General features: G+C 38.5%; 2 protein-coding genes across 3 annotated transcripts in view; both read right to left on the bottom strand.

The window, feature by feature from the left end:
- Nucleotides 1–20,928, bottom strand: part of LOC127453921 (thiosulfate sulfurtransferase/rhodanese-like domain-containing protein 3) — a 255,581-nt gene that overhangs the window by 212,657 nt on the left and 21,996 nt on the right. The window lies entirely within an intron of this gene.
- On the bottom strand, nt 14,267–20,581 carry prdm13 (PR domain containing 13). Its single transcript, XM_051720698.1, has 4 exons — nt 20,352–20,581; nt 18,490–18,621; nt 18,273–18,393; nt 14,267–16,968 (listed from the first exon to the last, which is right to left on the bottom strand). The coding sequence occupies exons 1-4, from the start codon at nt 20,490–20,492 to the stop codon at nt 15,500–15,502; spliced, it is 1,863 nt and encodes a 620-aa protein (XP_051576658.1). The 5' UTR covers nt 20,493–20,581; the 3' UTR covers nt 14,267–15,499.

Genomic DNA, 20,928 nt, shown 5'->3' on the forward strand with positions numbered 1-20,928 from the left:
ATTCCCATAGTTCCATTTATGTTATTCCATAATTTTGATAATTTTACTACTATTATAAAATGTGAAGAAAAAAAAACAAGTATAATAAAGAATGAGTGTTTCAAAACTTTTGACCGGTAGTGTGTGTGTGTGTGTGTGTGTGTGTGTGTGTGTGTGTGTGTATATATATATATATATATATTGTTTGTTTGTTTGTTTATATGTTTGCATTGTGTAATTTTGGCTTTGATCACAGGGTTGTTTGTTGAGGGACAGGGTGGGGTTGGGGGGTGGATCAATAAAAAGTCTTAATAACAAAATAAACCTGACCAAGGCTCTGTACTCTTCAGCACTTGAATGTCTCCTCTTTTTTTTATCATCAATTACTTTTTAATATTCAGTCAGACTCAAAAAAGGCAATGTTTTTACTCCACATAGGGGAATTAGTATTTTAGAATTAAGTCTTTTGTGCCAAATATCAAACTGTTTTCTCTGTTTTTCTCTAGATTCAAGGTTGTCTCTTGAGCGCAGGCTTTATTTTTCAAATCAGGTCCGTTGGATACTTTTGTTTTCCCAGCAATAGTGAAATTTAATCAAAATTTCTTGCATCGTCTCTGACAAGCACAACATAGTACTTATGGCTCAGACTGTATCTCTTGAGAGCTTTCCATGGCTATGTTATGGGCATTAATTCAGTGAATCAATTGAGCATGTTTGGTGCTTGAAGAAACAAATACAGACATGGTTAATGCACTAAAGCGTCTTTGCGCTCTCGCATCTAACCTGCTTATGTCCCTAAACTACTCTGCCTTTCACTTCTCTTTAAGCACCCATTGCACATTGACTTGTTAATATTTCGGCGATACAGTGTAAGCTAAGTGAATAATAGTCATAAACATTAGTTATTTGCTGCTCTTGATTTGCTCAAGAATTATGTTTTTACATTGCACTCTTGTACAAGCATGCAAGCATGTGGAATGAGAGAGTTGAATAGAGATTGCAGAATGCAAAGTGTGTCAAAGATGAATCAAAAGTGGTTACAGATGTGAAAAAGTTAACCAGAATCACAGCTGAACATCATAGAAATACATTCATCTTAAAGTGCAAAAAATGTAATGAAGGATTAGCAGCTTTGATTAAAAAAAAAAAAAAAACTATCATACCATCTCAGCGAAGGGCTATTGTGATGCGGACATAACATATTTGGTTGCATAGTGGTGTCATAGAATCACGTCACTATACCTACATTTTCGCAAAATGATATTCAGGTGGCTGTACAATAAAAGGCACTGCAACAACAATGACTTTAATTTACTTTCACACAAAACACGAGGAACACAGCAGTTTATCCGTTCATAAACTTACTTTTTGCTCTGTTCCAGCAATGCTATCTTATGACATCAAAACACTTTTCCTAGTGCATAACATGTAAGGTGCTACATTTTAATGTTTGCATTACATAACCAGCTACATTTACAAGCTTGTTTGTGTGTGACCAAATTGCACGGTAGCTCAACTGATAGAGCTTTGCACTTGCAACATGAAGGATTGGGGCACCGAAGAGCACGTATGTCAACAAGTCAGCCAAAAGTGTCAGAAGCACCAGGAAATGACGTGAGTGCTTGAGCATTTGCATTTTATATATCACATTTGCTTTTATGACACTATTAGTTAGGTTTGTGTTTAAGGTTAAGGGTAGGAAGGTAGGTGTGGCATGGGGGGCGTGGTCATGTGTCGGTCTGCGGGAGAGGGAGAGCGGAAAGGCTCCTCACAGTAGGTTTTGTTGATTTAAAACTTGATAGAACAATAACCTTAAAAACCTAATTTGTTAGGGAGAATATTTAAAAGAATGTTCCGAGTTCAGTACAAGTTAAGCTCAATCGACAGCATTTATGGCATAATGTTAATTACCACAAAAATTAATTTTGACTCTTTCCTCCTTTTCTTTAAAAAAAGCAAAAATTTGTGTTACAGTGAGGCACTTATAATAGAAGTGAAAGGGGCCAATTTTTGAACATTAAAATACTCACTGTTTCTAAAGTATAGCCACAAGACATGAATGATATTTATGTAAACATGATTTTAGTGTGAAAGTTATAGCCAATTTTTACAACTTAGTTACATGACAATGTAATGTTAACAAATCCTAAAACCTTAAAATAACTGTAAAAATGAAAATGTAAACAACTTTATATCTCAAATAATCAAATCACTTTTATTGTCACACAACCATATACACAAGTGCAATGGTGTGTGAAATTCTTGGGTGCAGTTCCAAGCAACATAGCAGTCGTGACAGTGATGAGACATATATCAATTTACAATAAACATCAGATTAATACAACACAATTTAAAGACTAATATACACATAATTACACACAACACAATATACAAATAATAACATACACTGTACAGTATACAATACACACAATATAGATACACATTATTCATTAAGAAAAGTATATATAGTATATATAGAATGTACAGTAGGTTGTATTGTACTGTATTGACATTCAGGCTGATGGTTGATAGTAAATTGTTAAGAGAGAATATAATATAATAATAATATAATTTATGACAGTCTGATGTGAGATATAAGAGTAAGAGTAATAAAGTGCAGTGCTGATGTATTTTGATCGTGGGAGATCAAGAGTTCAAAAGTCTGATTGCTTGGGGGAAGAAGCTATCATGAAGTCGGCTGGTGTGGGTCCTGATGCTGTGATACCGCCTGCCTGATGGTAGCAGTGAGAACAGCCCATGGCTTGGGTGGCTGGAGTCTCTGATGATCCTCTGAGCTTTTTTCACACACCGCCTGGTATATATGTCCTGGAGGGAGGGAAGCTCACCTCCGATGATGTGTCTGGCAGTTCGCACCACCCTTTGCAGTGCTTTGCGGTTGTGGGTGGTGCTATTGCCGTACCAGGCGGAGATGCAGCCAGTCAGGATGCTCTCTACAGTGCAGGTGTAGAACCGTGTGAGGATGTGGTGGTTCATTCCAAACTTCCTCAGCCGTCACAGGAAGTAGAGGCGCTGATGAGCCTTCTTCACAACGACTTCAGTGTGGACGGACCATGTGAGTTCCTCTGTGATGTGGACACCCAGGAACTTGAAGCTGCTGACTCTCTCCACTGGTGCTCCATTGATGGTGATGGGACTGTGTTCTCTGTCTTTTCTTCTGAAGTCCACCACAAGCTCCTTTGTCTTACTGACGTTGAGGGAGAAGTTGTGCTCCTGACACCAGTGTGTCAGAGTGTGCACCTCTTCTCTGTAGGCTGCTTCATCATTGTCTGTGATCAGACCTACCACCGTCGTATCATCAGCAAACTTAATGATGGCATTGGAGCTATGTGTTGCCACACAGTCATGTGTGTACAAGGAATACAAGAGTGGGCTGAGAACACAGCCCTGTGGGGCTCCAGTGTTGAGGGTCAGTGATGAGGAGATGTTGCTGCCTATTCTAACCACCTGGCGTCTGCTTGACAGGAAGTCCAGGATCCAGCTGCACAGTGAGCTGTTTAAGCCCATAGCCCGGAGTTTCTCATCAAGCTTGGAAGACACTATGGTGTTGAATGCTGAGCTGTAGTCTACAAACAGCATTCTCACATAAGTGTTCCTTTTTTCCAGGTGGGAGAGAGCAGTGTGTATTGTAGATGCAATGGCATCATCAGTGGAGCGGTTGTTGTGGTAAGCAAACTGCAATGGGTCCATTGATGGAGGCAGCACAGAGCAGATGTAATCTCTGATTAGTCTCTCAAAGCATTTGCTGATGATGGGGGTCAGAGCAACAGGGTGCCAGTCATTTAAGCAAGTGATTTTGGATTGCTTTGGGACAGGCACAATGGTGGACGTTTTAAAGCATGTTGGGACTACAGACAAAGAGAGGGAAAGGTTGTAAATGTCCGTAAAAACACCAGCCAGTTGGTTCACGTACGCTCTGATGACGCGGCCCGGAATGCCATCTGGACCCGCAGCTTTACGGATATTCCCCCGTCGGAAGGATCGGGTTACATCCGCTACAGAGACGGAGAGTGAACTAACCCCTGTAGGTTCGGCTGCGAGAGCTCTCTCTGCGAGGGCTGTGTTAATTCCCTCGAACCATGCACAAAATTATTTAGCTCATCCGGGAGAGAGGCAGCGGTGTTCACGGTGGAGTTTTTATTCCCTTTTAAGTCCGTGATGATATTAATTCCCTGCCACATGCTTCTAGAGTTGGTGGTGTTAAACTGTCTTGTTCCTGTACTGGTGTTTTGCTGCTCTGATTTTTTCGGAGGGCATAACTGGCTTGTTTATGCTCCTCCGCGTTCCCGGAATTAAAAGCGGAGGTCCGCACATTAAGTGCCGCGCAAACATCGCTATTAATCCAAGGTTTCTGGTTCAGGTAGATCCGTATTGTTTTGGACGGAACAACATTCTCTACGCACTTTCTGATGAAACACATTACGCTATCAGCGTACACCTTGATGTCGTCATCAGAGGCGGACCAGAACATCTCCCAGTCCGTGTGATCAAAATAAAAGACATGAAAAACATGAACCAACAGAATAAACATGACATATCCCCCCACTAGGGGCGGCTCCCGATACCCCAAAACATAATCACAAAGTTAAATAGGGAGCTGGGGGTGGGGGGGGGTCCTTGAGATGTGGCTTGGCAAGACATGGCGTGGTCTTGTAACATAGAGTCTGATTGGTCCGACCAACACTGGATCGTTCTGAGGGTGGGTGCTTCCTGTTTCAGTTTCTGCCTGTAAGCGGGCAGAAGCAGAGTGGAAGAGTGGTCCGATTTGCCAAATGGTGGGTGGGGGAGGGATTTGTAGCCATCCCGGAAGGGAGAGTAGCAATGGTCCAAAACCCAGTCCCCTCATGTGTTAAAACTGATGTGTTGGTGGTATTTTGGTGCATTTTATTTAAAATTGGCTTTATTAAAGTCCCCGGTCACAATAAACGCAGCCTCAGGGTGCGCGGTTTCCTGCTTGCTTATAATCCCGTACAGTTCCTTGAGTGCCCGGTCTGTGTCGGCTTGTGGGGGGATGTACACAGCTGTGATAATGACCACTGTGAATTCCCTCGGTAGCCAGAATGGTCGACACAGAAGCATGAGAAATTCCAGATCAGGAGAGCAGAAAGACTTGATAGAATGTACGTTCCTCTGATCACACCAGGATTTGTTGATCATAAAACATACACCACCACCTCTGCTTTTACCTGAGAGGTCTTTTGCTCTGTTCACTCGGTGCACGGAGAACCCCACGGGTTCAATGGCTGAGTCTGGAATCTCCGCAGACATCCAAGTTTCTGTAAGGCAGATAATGCAGCAGTCCCTCATCTCTCGTTGGAAAGAGATCCGCACTTTCAGCTCGCAGAGCTTGTTGTCCAGAGACTGAACATTTGCCAGTAGAATACTGGGTAGCGGGGGTCGATTTGCATGACGTCTTACTCTGATTAGAACGCCGGCTCTGTTTCCACTTTTCCTTCTGCGTTTTTGCGGCCGGGTAGCCCAGACAAAGGGCTCCGCTGGTGTGTTTGAAAACAGCGGGTCGGCATTGAGGAATTTGAAGTCTGGTTTACGGTGTGTAATTGCAGAACCAATGTCCAAAATTGTTTGTCTGTCATAGACAATAAGGCAGACAACATCCTAGACAAAAAACATACGAATTGTAAACAAAACAAACAAAAAACTACAATGTTGTTTCGGAGCTCGCAACGCAGCAGCCATACTTGGTGCCATCTTGAGTCCAATCATGACGGAATACAGCGCCAACACTTTGACAAAGGCGTGAGCCACTTCATATTTATTGTTGTAATACCCTAGATAGCTTTGAAAACAGGAACTAAAAACTAAATGTTTTTCATTTCTGTTCGTTCTGAGCAAAGAAAATGTTTGTTTTTTTTGTTTTTGTTTTTTTGTTCCAGTTCAGAAGTTCAGCAGCTTCCTTTCCAAATGGTAACTGGATAGAACAAAATAAAAGAACAATAACGTTCTTTTCAAAATGACAGTACTCTGTGCTAAAGGTGGGTGATATACCAGTTGCAGTGTTTCCAGATCTCACAAAAGAAACAAGCAACCTGGTTTGGAAAAACAAGCCCAAAGTAAGCTACTTGCCTCACCAAAATAAGTGAAAATAAGCAATGACATTTTTTCCTGTGTGATGGATTCATCAGCATTAAAATCATAAGTATACAGTTAATTAACAGTTAAGTATAATTTTAATACAGATCTGCTTCTCAGTCTGAACCTGGCAGCATCAAATCTGTATTAATGTATCATATCTAACAACAATTCTGTAAAAAAAAAAAAAAAGAAGAAAAAAAGAAATTTACTTTTTACCTCTACATTTTTCCTTATATCTGGACTAACTGTGCATGTATACAGTATATAGTTAGTATAAATAGTTATTTAAAAGGTCTTCATTCACAGAATGCGACATCCATAACGAACAATTATGCAAAGAAATGTAATGTAGCGGTTTCCTTCAGGATCAATGTCATGTTTATTCTGTTGGTTCAGGTTTTTCATGTCTTTTATTTTGAAAATCTAGTTCCTGTTTCATGTCATGTGGTCCCCTGGTCATGTGATTTTATGTTTCCTCCTTGTTCATGTCTCTTGTTTTCATTGGTTTATTGTCTTGTTATCTTGATTATAGTTCTTAGTGTTCATTGGTTATCTTTGTCATGTGTTCTCCCATGTCCAAGTATTTAACCCTCATGTTTGCCATTGTCCATTGTCAGGTATTGTGTTAATGTAACTTTGTGGGATAGTTCATGTCATGTCATGTCATGTCATGTCACGTCAAGTCATGTCATGTCACGTCATGTCACGTCATGTCATGTCATGTCATGTCATGTCAAGTCAAGTCAAGTCAAGTTTATGTCAAGTTTAAGTCAAGTTCATGTTTATATTTTATTCACATTTGTAGTTAGGGCTTATTGATCTCACTTTTTTTTTATAAAATTGCACTTGGGTTCTTCACTCCATTGTCATCGTCTTTGTCATTAATTCTTTAGATGTCAAAAGGACATTTTGGGGGACATTCGCAAGACTTCCAACGGACATTCGGGGACCTTTAAGGGACGTTCGCTACCAGTCATTTGAACATCCTCTCGACATCCTTTGAACATTATGTTGAATCAACGACTGGTTTTAATAAAAATACCATAGTTTAACTTTGGTTACAGTATGAAGCCATGGTTAGCCGGTATGAAAATTAAACATGTTTTTTTTACTACAGAAACCATAGTTTAACCATGGTATTTTAGATACATCATAACCACAAGATTAACCACGGTTACTCCAATATTACTAAATTAAAACCATGGATAATGTATTGCAAGGAAAAAGAAAACGTACTGCAAGGGTATGCAAAACTATTTTAGAAAGGGCTCCATAGGAAGAACATACGTGTGAGTAAATGACAGGATTTTTTTTAATTATCTGTCACACAGTAGGCACTTTATAAAGAAATGTTACCCTTGAAATTAGAGGACAGAGACAAATAATGGATAAATTATTTCCCTTTGCAATTACCAATTATTTCTGAAGGCAAGTTCTTTGCTCTTGCGATATTAAATTCTTTATGTCCCTGAGTTGCATACAACTATTTCTAAAGAGAACTTCCTAGGAGACAGCCATCCAAATAAAAGCAGAGAGAAGTCTGGTGTGGTGTAGGTAGGACTGGAATAGACATCTGTCCAGGCTGACACAGGTTAAGGTCAACATCTGTTAGTTTGTCGTGCCTTCAGCTGGGGCTCACAGTAAACCTGCAATAAAAACAATACAGTTCAAACATAGCCATGCTCATTTCAAAGTATCAAATCTTATCTGGTCACAGAAGTATTCCAATAACTGTAACAACTCTTCTGATGCCTTTAATATCCCTACTATCGTTTTTGTATCCTGCGGAGACACAAGCATTTGAGAGGATGGGGAGAGGTGCATTGACTAAGTTGGCCAAATTTCCCTGCAAATACTGAGGTCACGTGACTTTATATTAAAACTCATCAATTCACAATCTTAATTTTAAAGAAACATGGAAGCATTGTTAAAAAGTCAGTTCACCCCCAAATGAAAATCCTCTCATGATTTACTTACCTTTAAGCCATCCCAGATGTGTATGTTTTTCCTTCTTCAGCAGAACTGAAATAAAGATTTTTATAAGCAGATTTCAGCTCAGCTTATCCATACAGTGCATGTAAATGGGTGTCATCAGTCTGCTGGCTGTTTGACGGTCCAAAAGGTGTATTTATGCAGCATAACAGTAATCCACACAACTCGATAGGTTTGTGTTAAAAATAAATCGATAATTAAAATGTTTTTAATTGTAAAAAATTTCTTCCTGCCAGCAGTCGACGCATCGTGACATTTTTCTAACCACATGTCTTTGAATGCGCATGCGCCTGGAATTATTTGCACAAATTAGTGGATCCACAAGGTGGCATTTCCCACATTTGAGCCATTGCTTTCATGAAGAAAGGCTAGAAAAAGATATAATTGCTGGAAAATAACAAGAAACAAAGGTTAAAAACAACAACAGTCAGTCAACCGCCTGTGTATGCGTGCACCGTCAAATGGAGCATACTTCGGCAGGCTCGCGTTCGACTGTATGCAGACACTGAGCGTTCGCGTCAAAATCGAAGTATACTTTGGGCTTTAGAAGTCCACTGACTTTGTAGTGAATGTTCCTACCTTTTACATGTTGTTTTCATGAAAGATACATGCTGTAAAATTGACAATAAAAGCAGTACTTTGAAGAAGACAAAAACATCAGCCACAACATAAAAGCCACCTAATGTTGTGTAGGTCCCCCTCGTGCCACCAAAACAGTGCCAACTCGCATCTCAGATTAGCATTCTGAGATGCTATTCTTCTTACCACAATTGAGTGGTTATGAGTTACCGTAGACTTTGTCAGTTCGAACCAGTCTGGCCATTCTCTGTTGACCTCTTTCATCAACAAGGCATTTGCATCCACAGAAATGGCACTCTCTGGATGTTTTTTGTTTTTGGCACCATTCGGAGTAAACTCTAGAGACTGTTGTGCATGAAAATCCCAGAAGATCAGCAGTTACAGAAATACTCAAATCAGCCCATCTGGCAGGTGATTTGAATGTTGGGGCTGATCGTTGTATTTTTTTGTAAATTAATTTGTGAGGTATTTTATGTTTGTGGCAGTAGGGGCGTGGTTGAGTGCCATTTGTGAATGGAGAGCGAGGTCAGGAGATGAGAGCGGTAAGGATCATCACCTGGCAATGATTGTCTCTAACAGCTGTTTGTCATTGCTGTGAGAGTTGGAGACGGATTTAGGAGCGAGCCAGACACCAGTGAGGCAGAGAGAGAGAGCTACCTCACGCACCAAGAGACTGTGCTGAACCGTTTCCACTGAGAAGCATGATTTTGAGTTGTTGCTGCTGAAAAGTGTGAATTTGAGTTTAAAATAAACATACCTTTTGAGTTGGATTCGCCGTCTCCCGCTTCCTCCTTTTCCCTAACTGTGAAGTTGTTACGATGTTCTTGTCCTTTTAAAGGAATATTCCAGGTTCACTACAAGTTAAGCTCAATCGACAGTGTTTGTGGCATAATATTGATTACCACAAAAATTCATTTTTATTTGTTCCTCCTTTTCTTAAAAAAAAAAAAAAAAATCTGGGTTACAATGAGGCACTTGCAATGGAAGTGCATCCGGAACATTCTTTTAAGGGTTAATGATCAGCATTTATAAGCATTTTTTCTAAGTACATAGTAATTTATGTTCAAGTTATTTATATGATTGTAAGTGCACAATCAACATTTATTTCCACTGACATCTGTTGTTTTTATACGGCAACATGTATGCTTCATTCATGCATTTACAAATCCTCTCTGGTTAGATACAAATGCTTGCAAAGTTGGAGGATCAAAGTGAAACTCTATTTCAACAGTGGGTCATTTCATAATAAAGTCAAGTCTTATTAATGTAAACTATAGAATTATACAGAAATAACAGGTTATCCTGTTTAACTCCACCAAACATTATCTCCGTTAATTACCTTTACAATACAATACTCAAAAGAACACCATTGTATTCTGTGTTTGAGCCTCTTAGGGTTGGATTTACAACAAAGACAATCCCTAACAAAAAATGCCGCCAAAAAGTTATAACAATGCATAATATATTATTGTCTAAAAGTTATTACCTTCTGAAGCATGAAGCAAATGAAATAGGAGTCACTGCATGACTTTCTGAAATGAAGAAATACATACAAGTGACATTATTAAACAGTACTACTGCTATTCATCATCAAGATAATATTTAAGCATTTAGATAAAACACAAAAGACACTGTTCTCAACACAATTTATAGGTACAGCAGATGACAATGTATTTAAATGTATGTTATATTGTTGTGAGACATACAGCTGTAATATAATAAAGATAGGCCTAACTTTAGACTTCTACCTTTGCCATGCTCATTTGGTCCTCTATGAACGTTCGTGCAGAAAATGCCAGAGGGTTTGTCCCTGAAATTAAAAGTCATTTTGACTTTAAAGGGAGCGTGTGATTGTACCCTTTGTTAACAGTCTTGCGGTAGGGCCCTGAATTTGTGAAAAAATAATTTTCTTACTTTAGTTGGGAACGACCCTATGAGGGGTGTCCCATTACCTCAGTGCACTTCTAGGGCGCAAAAATGCAGGTGGGAAAACACCCTATGTGTCCGGTTGCCAGCTGATTCGAGCTCCTCGTTTACATCTGATTCCTCCCGTAGGCTTAATTCGAACCTAAAACAATGTTTTGTTTCTGTAATCTGTAAAACAAGTTGCTGAAAAATTAACAAGGCTGGTCCGATAAGAGAAGGCAACACATGGATATGGATGGAGGCGTTTTGCACGTTTGGAGGTAAAGTATCTCATCTGTACATTGCATCCTTACAATAAAAAGCATTCTTGTAAATCACTGAATGCTATGAAAACGTCCGTTGTGGGACCAGAAATTAATGTTATATTAGGGACGAAGTGGGACGTTCGTTGATGTCCCCTGAACGTCATTTTCAGAACGTTGTGGGACCAAAGATGAATGTTATTTTAGGGACGAAGCGGGACGTTCGTTGATGTCTCCTGAACGTCCTTTTCAGAATGTTTTGCCCGGACGAAAATGGGACCTGTTGCGAACGACCAAAAATCGAGGTTATAATGCATGAGGCACTTACAATGTTAGTGAAAGGGGCCAATATTTGGTGGGTTTAAAGGCAGACATGTAAAGCTTATAATTTTGTAGAAGCACGTACATTAATTCTTCTGTTTAAAGTTGTTTAAATCATAATTGTTAAGGTCGTTTAGGGTTTTAGTGTTCACGCTGTTACGTCGTCGTGGCAACGAAGTTGTAAAACTGGAGATAACTGTACACAGAAAAAGATAGTAAGCGATTTTTTCACACTAAAATCACGTTAACACGCACATTGTTTCTGTCTTGACTATTTTTGAAACAGTGAATATTTTAACATTTACTGATTGGCCCCATTCACTTTCATTGTAAGTGCATCACTGTAACCTGGATTTTTGCTTTCTATTTATTTTTATTTTTTAAAGAAATGGAGGGACAAGTTGAAATAGGTGTTTGTGGTAATCAACATAATGCCTCAAATGCTGTCATTTGAGCTTAAAGGGGCACTCAGTAACTTTTGTCTTTATGTCATTTTGGGCTTACACTGACACCTAGCGGCTTGGATGCCGCATCATTTAAAATCAATCGTTTTCAGTTTCAGACGCCATTGTAGAAAATGTAGTATTCACAGTCAGCCATGATTACTTTAATCAATGAGTGAAAGTGTCAAATAACAGGAGGATTACTGAGATTAAGAGAGTAGTATTCGGCTGGTCATGTGATTCTAAAATGGCAGCACCCATGTGCGGACCCTCTCCATGTAGAATAAAACAGCTTTTATAAGGTTACTGATATGACTGGAGTCTTCATTTTAAGGTGAGTGGTCATGATTTCTTACATAGAGTATATTGCAAAATTACAATTCATGTCTTCAGGAGTTCAACTTTTTTAATGTAGAAAAAATTACTGCGAGGTATAGGTGAGAAACAGATCAAATTTGAAGTAATTTTTTTACTACAAATCTCAACTTTCAATTTCACATTCTTCTTTTGTTTTTGGCGATTTACATTATTTGTGCATATCGCCACCTACTGCGCAGTTAGGAAAATTTATAATAAAAAAGGATTTAAATATTGATCTGTTTCTCTCCCACACCTATCATATCACTTCTGAAGATATGGATTTAACCACTGGAGTCATGTGAATTACTTTTAAGGAAAAAAAAGTCATGCACTTCTGGGATGGCATGAGGGTGAGTGAATAATGAGAGAATTTTAATTTTTGGGTGAACTATCACTTTAATAATTTTAGTGACTTTGGTACTTTCTTATTGCACTCTTAGTGCTTAACTTATCTTAATTTCTCTCTTGTGCCGAAGAGCTGCACAGAGATTTCTATCTTATGGAGGGTCGAAGAGGGTGAAGGATGCCGTACTTTGTTGGCTTTCAATGCTATATTCTATATTTAATGGCCAGCCAGTCTTATAAGAAAACAAATAAAATTCCAATAGGTTGTGTAGCGGATGGGTGGCGAGGTGCAGACAGAAGAAAATGGAATCATTCTACGGTTCTGTTCCGTGACCCAGCTGTCAAGGGCTGCAATACATCTCGTTTCCTATTTGTATGCAGTTAAATTGCCAGTCTTGTATATTTGCTATTGCAAAATTCTTTGTGTACAAGCTATACATTGAAATTTGCAGTATCAAGTACTTTGCTGAAGTAACAAGTCAAAAGAAAAGCTGTGTTTTTACTGTTTGTAAGATTATTTCAAGTGAAATAAAGTTTTTGCATATAAAAGCAGCACGCTCATTGTAGAGGCACAGAATACCTGCATATATGACTATTTATGAATCTGATATTCAGATAAGCAATTACTTGGGTTAAACAAATATTTGTGCATAATATAGGGTAACTGATATACACTCACCTACCACATTATTAGGTACAGCTGTACACCTACTTATTCATGCGATTATCTAATCAGCCAATTGTGTGGCAGCAGTGCAATGCATAAAATCATGCAGATACAGGTCAGGAGCTTCAGTTAATGTTCACATCGACCATCACAATGGGGAAAAAATTTGATCTTACTGATTTCGACCGTTCAATTTACAGTGTTGGATATTACTTTTATTGTTTTGGTCAGTTCTCAATATTTTCCAGAGGTGTTCATGTTTTGCCAAACTTCTCTAGCTCCCAGACAGTGTGAAAAGCCAAGAGTCTCTTTATCAGTCCCTGTTTCTGGTGTCTGTGTTGACGAACGGCACTAACTGATTCTAGCGGTGGGAACTGGGGGAGGGGGTGAACGTGTTTTTTCTGGCCCAGATCCAAGGTCTATAATATTAGCGTTGAAAAAAAGAGTGAACAAGTGAACAAATATCGTACTCCCCAAGGAAAAATACTACACATAATTTTGTACTTTCACAAGCCTTTGCGCGTGAAATATCTATTCTAAATATCGAAATTCTAATATAACAAGGTTTGCAGTTACACAGATGCTCATTTGTACAGAAATAATTACACATGAGTATAACTCTTTTATTTGATCAAGTTCAACTATAACAGATAAAAACAATTATGGCCAGGGGCTGATGCCATAACCTGCAGCCTGTTTTGTGCAGTACCTTGAAGACACAGAGAGTTAACTGGTAACAGCCGAGGCACTGAAAGAGAAAGTCACACATGTTTGTGCCACAATGTGAAGAGCGCCAAGGCGTTTCCACAGAGGAGATGAATAATGCACTGTATCAAGGACACACCAGTGTGGAGAGGGACAGAGAAAGAAATAATAAGAGAATACTGTGTGGATGGAGACTCCTTTTTAGTTATTTTTTCTATTCTTAACGCAAACCTTAAGGCGCTATTTATTTGTTTTGGATTTGTTCAAAACTAGTGCTATATCGGAATCTCAGATATGAGATAGAAGAACACATCAGTTCATACAAGTCACAATGTAGCTGATAAATGTATTTTGATTGTCAGTAAAAAAAAATAAAATAAAATAAAAACCCTAAACAAATGGACTTTCTGTGTTCTCACAACTCATAACATCGCATAAGAAACCATGATAAAACAGAATATATAAAAAAAATTATAAACAGCCAGTATTACAACATATGTAGTCAAAGTATGACATGCATATTTCTGTATAATGGCCGAGACATGCCTGCAGAAAGCGAATTTCTTGTTTAGAATAGAAAATATGTCTAGGTAGATATCAACTACATCTCTTTTAAATGTGTAAAAAACAAAAAAAAAAAAAAAAAAAAACATAACATCCAGCGATACGGACCACCATTCTAATATTCACGTTTTAGGAATAGAGTCTGTGCTTTTCACATTTTAATGTTTAAATTACGTTATGAAAAATATTTTTCAATATGGAAGTGGGGCGTTATTAATTCCGACCATAGCCTACTCTTTTGAAGCTATTTGGTCATCTAATGCAAAATCATTCCATCAATATAGATATTTTTCGGATTTGGTTTTAATAGGATTGTGTCAACAAACAACTTCCTAAATTCTGTTAAAGAGCTGTTTCTCGCTTTACCTGCCTCGATTGTCTCTGAGGATGTCTCTTAATTGTCTCAGAGAATTCGTCCCAAGACGATTTACTATAGCGTGCGCAAATGACGCTTTCAGGTGTGCCAAGAGATAAAAATCACCCGCAATCCTCGAATAATATCCTCCAGTAAAAACTAAAATAAAAAATAAAAAAATCGTATTAAAACACTGATCAAAACCTCTTTTTTTATTTTATTTTATTTGTCCATTTTATTCAAAAACGGACAATGAAATGTATTTGTATTTGTTTGAGGAAAATAATGGTCATATACAATATCCTATCAATTAATAATAAACAATACACCCACATCTGCCACAGTACGTCATAATTACATTTTTACAATAGTTTTTCAACTAAATAGAGACACCAATATTTCTTAGAAACACCAGCTTATATTTTTATTGGATACAGGTGTCCGTTGTTCACCAAATGCAATTTTTACAGAATGAGTTGAAGGTTTTTGGCAATAAAAAGTGCGAATTAATTCCAGTACGTAGTATTGAATTTAATAAAAGGACATTTTAAGACAACATTTTTAAAAGAAAAGAGGAAGCAAGAAAAGCAATTGTTGAAGCAAGCGCACAGTGCCTAACTGCATAAACCCGTCTTTATAAAGTGCAGCTCCACATTGGCGGTGCTGAGATGTACTCAGTATCAGTAAGTATGTTACGTTATGAAACTGTGCCTGAAAAGGAACCGAATTCTTTTTTCTTTCTTTTTTTTTTTTTTATTTACTTTATGAACATTTGTTGCTCCTTCTGCAAGGGTTTTTACAATATATATATATATTTTAAATTAAGCAGTCTAATTTCAATCAATATGTACATGCATAATTTAGCTACATAAGAGCAAAATATATTTTAATGTGTCCATTAATTGGTCCATTAATCATTATTTTTACTCGATTCCTGGTCGCTCTGATCATCTGTGAAGCAAACGTCAACGTCGCTGTCATTGTCGCTTTTTTGCTCAGCATCTTCGAAGATGCCGTCCATTTTGTCATCGGATTTTTTGATCGTTTGACCTGGATGCCTTGATTTGACGTGCCTTTCCAAATCTCGCCTGCGCACGAGCACTTTCCCACAGAACTCGCACCTGTATGGAGTATTTCCCTCCGCGTGCAATCGGATGTGTTTGTTGAGATTGCTGGGATCACCAAAGGGCCTAAAGCAAACTTTACATTTGAGTGGTTTGTACCCTGTATGAGTCCTCATGTGAATCTTCAGCCCGTATTTTCGAGAGTATAATTTGCCACAGTAAAGACACAGATGTCCCTTTTTGGGCTTGCCCGAGTTTGGGTTGGACGTGGGCATGGACTCCAGCCTTGAGCGGTTTTTCTCTACGGCAATTTCAGACAGCTGTTGCGTGTGCATGGCTATCTCCCTGTCGATGTTCGTGATTGAATTCAGATCTGGATTCAGAGCAGGTGCGCCAAAATAGGACACAGAGTCTTGGTATTTAAGCAGGTTGCCAAAGTGAAATTTTAGAGGATAGTATGGTGAACTGTACAGGAGCTCTCCATTGTAAATAGTAAATGGCATGAGGGGTATGTTGCAGTCTGCATTGTATGATTTCCCCCCATCAAACTGAGGCAAGGAGAACCTCTCGAAATGAAAGCCGGCAGGTAGTTGGGAGTAACGTGAGGGAGACAGTGCAGAGTGCATGCGACTGTCAACATGCTTGAAAGCAGAGGTCTCCTCAAAATGTGGTAGTAAAGGAAACCCACGGATAGTGTTTGCACAGGGAATCACAGGAGGTGTGGTATCCATAGGGTGCGTGCATTTTGAGGGATGGACATTAGGCAAAGGTTCATTCAAGGAACGCACTGACTTGATGTTTCCTAACAGTTTACTGAACCCTATACCGTTTGGTTTTCCGTTGGACTCATCACTTGCGACCTCAGCTGGGGAGATCTTTGAAAGTCCCATTGGTTTGAAAGCAGAACGGACGCCGGGATGGAAGCCCATACTGTTAAGCACAGATGATGTCCCACTGAGGCCCAGCATGTGTCCGGGGTTCCTGGCAGAGGTCACACTCATGTCAAGGGCCCGGTCCTGCTCCTCTGGGCTTGGCTTTTTCGAAAGTCCCGCTTTATTGGCGAATGGTGATGTGGACACGGCCCGTTTCATAGAATCGGTCATTAAGATGTTGTGGCCATTCCTCGGAGAGCACGAAATATTCGGGATATCCCCAGATTTCGGAGATCTGTTGAAGTTCTCGGGGCCTCTCGCTTGCTCGTTGCTCACAAAGCTCCTACCAGTGCTCAACGCACAGTGGAAATGAACATGGGCTTTCAGGGTGTTCGGGTATTTGAATATTCTCCAGCAATACCAGCAAATATAGCGCTCCTCGCCTGAAACATAAGAAAGAAAAAGCAATGAAAGACTATTACTGTCAACTCTAGTCCACTACGTTATAAATGACTTCGTCACGTTGGCACGACACCAGTTGGGCAGTCTGGGGTCAATTATATAGATGTAATGATTTTGTAATCCGCAAAACCCTGTTGTTTATTGTCACCATCAAAAGAGCAAGCGCCGGCCCAATCTGGCGCTTACTAACCAATACACTGAATAGAGACTTTCTCTGTGTGCTTTCCCGCAGAATTGACGGCAGCTGTTGCTTGAAATCGCAAGTCGCATATAGACAATGAGGCTGGCCCATCTGTTGACGCTGGAGAATTGGAAGCGTATGTCAAGGACCGCACCGTGTATTGGCCAGAGACCCGCGCTCACAGTACAGCGTCGCAAATCAGGGCAATATACAACCCACATAAAAGTTTGCATTCAGTAGACAACAATACCTTACGCAGCCAGCTAATTTACCGTAGAGCACCTTTTTTGAATGTATTTGCTTTTGAATACATGAATATTAATGACTAGATGACATTTGTTAACCTCTTCCCCATGCTAAACTATACTGCACGCATCGGTCCCTTTGGCTGTTCAGGAGAGAACAAACAGGAGTTTAAATGCATTAGAGTATAAAACGAAATAATAAGACAGATAATTGGAGATAGTATGCTGATCATATGATCAGTCATCCGCTAATATAACAGATTGGCCTACTGTACCGTATTTGTGTACAGAGCTACCCTTAAACTCAGCTCAATTGTTGTGAACCAGTCAATACGAGTTACCACAGACGACAGACCTTTCGATTTACTAACTAAACAGGGATAATCTGAAAACATTCTTAGCTACTAAGCCTATTAAATCGGATTTGAATAGTAGGATTTGCCTTGATTCTGCTGGTGGCAAAATTGTTTAAAAATCCGCAAAACAACGTTCTTTCTGCTCGGACATAACAAACCTTTATTATTATTATTATTATTATTATTAGATAGATAGATAGATAGATAGATAGATAGATAGATAGATAGATAGATAGATAGATAGATAGATAGATAGATAGATAGATAGACAGACAGACAGACAGACAGATAGATGTTACACTATGTATTACTCTGAGAATTGCCCTGCAAACATAAAATAGACGCACCGATTTTATTGAAACAATTTCTTCATATTTTTATGGAATATGTAAACAGTAGCCTAAAGTGAAATCTCTGAGGTTGTTCTGTAATTATTTTTCCAGTGATTAGGTATGATTATCATACATTGCGTAAACTAACGAAAAAATGAATTAATGTCTCACCTTTTTCGTCATGTGTTGGAGTTGCAGTCGTAGGAATGTCAAACCATTGTGCCAGTGAGTTGGAATACCAAACGCTCAATTCTTCCCCAGTCTGAATTTCTCTCAGCACACGATAGAATATCTTTCGAGAAGAATCGGGAGGAAAAGGTATAAAATATTACAAACATATTACAATTGACAAAGTTAAAATTAATAAAATTATTTTGTTTTGGCTCACCTGTCCTCCAGGTAAATCCGAGACTGCCTCGAGGTTCTGTTCTTGACTGTTTCTGGCCGCGCGTACTAACCCAATCCAATCTGAACCCGCACTGCCAGACTCGTCCACGAATTCCCCCCTCACCAGGCGAATCTACAAATACATAATTTAACATTAAAAACCTTTTATTTAGCTCATAACGAAAGGTACCATTAAAACATAAATATTTTAGCATATTTTTAAAATTTACGCATTTAAATTTCATAACAAATTTCCATAAAACTGAATTAAGCAATCTTAAACCAATTAAATTAATATATTTGAAGTTTTATTAATCTGATTTTGTTAAAGATTACTCAATTCAATCTGATGGAAATGTGTTATGAAATGGAAAGGCGTAAATCATAAAAATAGGCCTTTTTTTCTTCTTCTTCTTCCGATTCTTCTTTTTTTTTTTTTTTTTTTTTGACTGCATAGCTTTTAGTCAAACAATTAAATGAACTTTCCATATAAAATTAAATAAAAAATAATATTGTGTCTTCTAATACTGCCCCTCTGCTGAAGCTGTTGAAAGAGCTGACAAAAATGTATGTTTAAAAATAAGTGGAAATCATTTAATATTTTTTCTATTATTTCTTTTCTTTTCTTTCTTTCTGTCTTTCTTTATTTGTTTTGTTTTTACTCCTTGTTAATTATGTCACCCCAAGGTATTTCAAACAATAGCGCGTTAATGTCGTTTTTATTCGGTCTATTAAACAATGGCGATAATTTTCAAGGAACAGGACACATAATTGAGTTGATATGAGAAACGAATTTGAAGAGTGTCAAAGCATTTCTATTCTGTTCAAACAAATTAAAGATTAAAGCGTGACATTTGACACGGAGATTGCACCTGATGATCGCCCATGGCCTGGGGCGTTGCATTTATGCGCATTAATCACAGAAGCAGACAGCGTAAAGAGCTCCAGTCTATTTACAACTTATTTATAAAATTAAATACCATTATATATGAGACCTATTACATCCCAGTGATTTGTCCTAAATTTTGACAGTAACGCATAAAACTATTTTAATTTTTTTTTCGACAGTTAATAATAATAACAGTTATAATTTATAAAATAAATTGTAACCATGACATCTAAAGTAGGGCCGTATGCAAATTTTAGATTTAATATTGAGATTAACATTTAATCTGTTTCCAGATTGTAAATGTTATCAACAATTTATTTTCCTTACTAATTGAGGTTACTGTCTGATTTACTGTTATGGAAATTAAATGGTACATCGGAATAACCTGCCCGCAAGCCTGTGAAATTTGAAGGGGCAAGGGCATGAAATCTCGCACAGGAACTCAGGTCACCCTATTAAGGCGGTTAAGTAAAGACGTAGAATGACAAGTTGTCTTGCTAATATAGCTCAATTATTTCCAATCTGACAGCACAAACCAATTAAAAGGAGGGTGCTTTATGAAGAGTGACAGGTCAACTCAAGACTTCTGTTCTTGAACTTATTTTTACCTGCATAAAAAATATATATATTTCATTTAGTTTTTTAATGATTTTGTTTGTTCTCCAAAACTGTAAAATACATTATTATTATTATTATAATTATTATTATTATTATTATTATTATTATATTGTGGGTAGTTCTTATTAGAAAAAAAATTACAGAAAAAAGGAAAGAAGAAAAAATGAAAAAGTATACTAACAGATTAACATACATTACAGTATTAATCTACATTGTAAATTATTTCTATTTTGTTTAAAATGACGCACAATCGGTTTATTGTCCGTACTTGGTGCATTTTATAAAAGCTTAAAAAACTCAAACCTCATAACAAAAACGTGTAAAGGACATGTCGAAAATAAATCAAACTAACTTACTTTCTTTTTGACTCCAACTTCCTTGCGGTCTGAAACATACTTCCCGAGTTTGAAGATGCCCGGGACTGGTCCTATCCGCAGCCCGGCTGGGATGCTGCAGTCGGCAAGCACACTGATAGTGGGTGCCCGAGTCGCTTGCATGGCTGGCTCTGTGTGTGTTGCTGTATTAGAACCAGGAAGACCAAGCAGGCACTGATTGAGATGAGCAGAGAGTTTGAGATGAGGACACACTAATATCCGCCCGCGAAATGACGCGGTGGCGTGTGTGATCCGGCTTTTCTTATGGTGCAGTAAGCAACCCCTCGGCACATTAATGCGCAAGGGCGAGCAGCGCGCGATGAGAGAGTTGCGCTCTTTTAGCAGCTGTAGAACTCTCCGAAGTGGTCACATGGAGACTTTCCCTCACCCTCACGCATAATGAACCGCTCCAAACGGTCAAGAGACAATAGGCCCAGCGACCTTCCCATCCCCAAAATCCAATTTGTCAAGGGCAGAGAAAGGAGAGTGCAGAATCAAAGGTCTGGCGCAATCATTAATCCTCAGCATGTGGCTTTGTCCGCCAGACAGTTCCGATATT

This window comes from Myxocyprinus asiaticus, chromosome 16 (assembly GCF_019703515.2).
Source record: "Myxocyprinus asiaticus isolate MX2 ecotype Aquarium Trade chromosome 16, UBuf_Myxa_2, whole genome shotgun sequence".
Taxonomy (NCBI): domain Eukaryota; kingdom Metazoa; phylum Chordata; class Actinopteri; order Cypriniformes; family Catostomidae; genus Myxocyprinus; species Myxocyprinus asiaticus.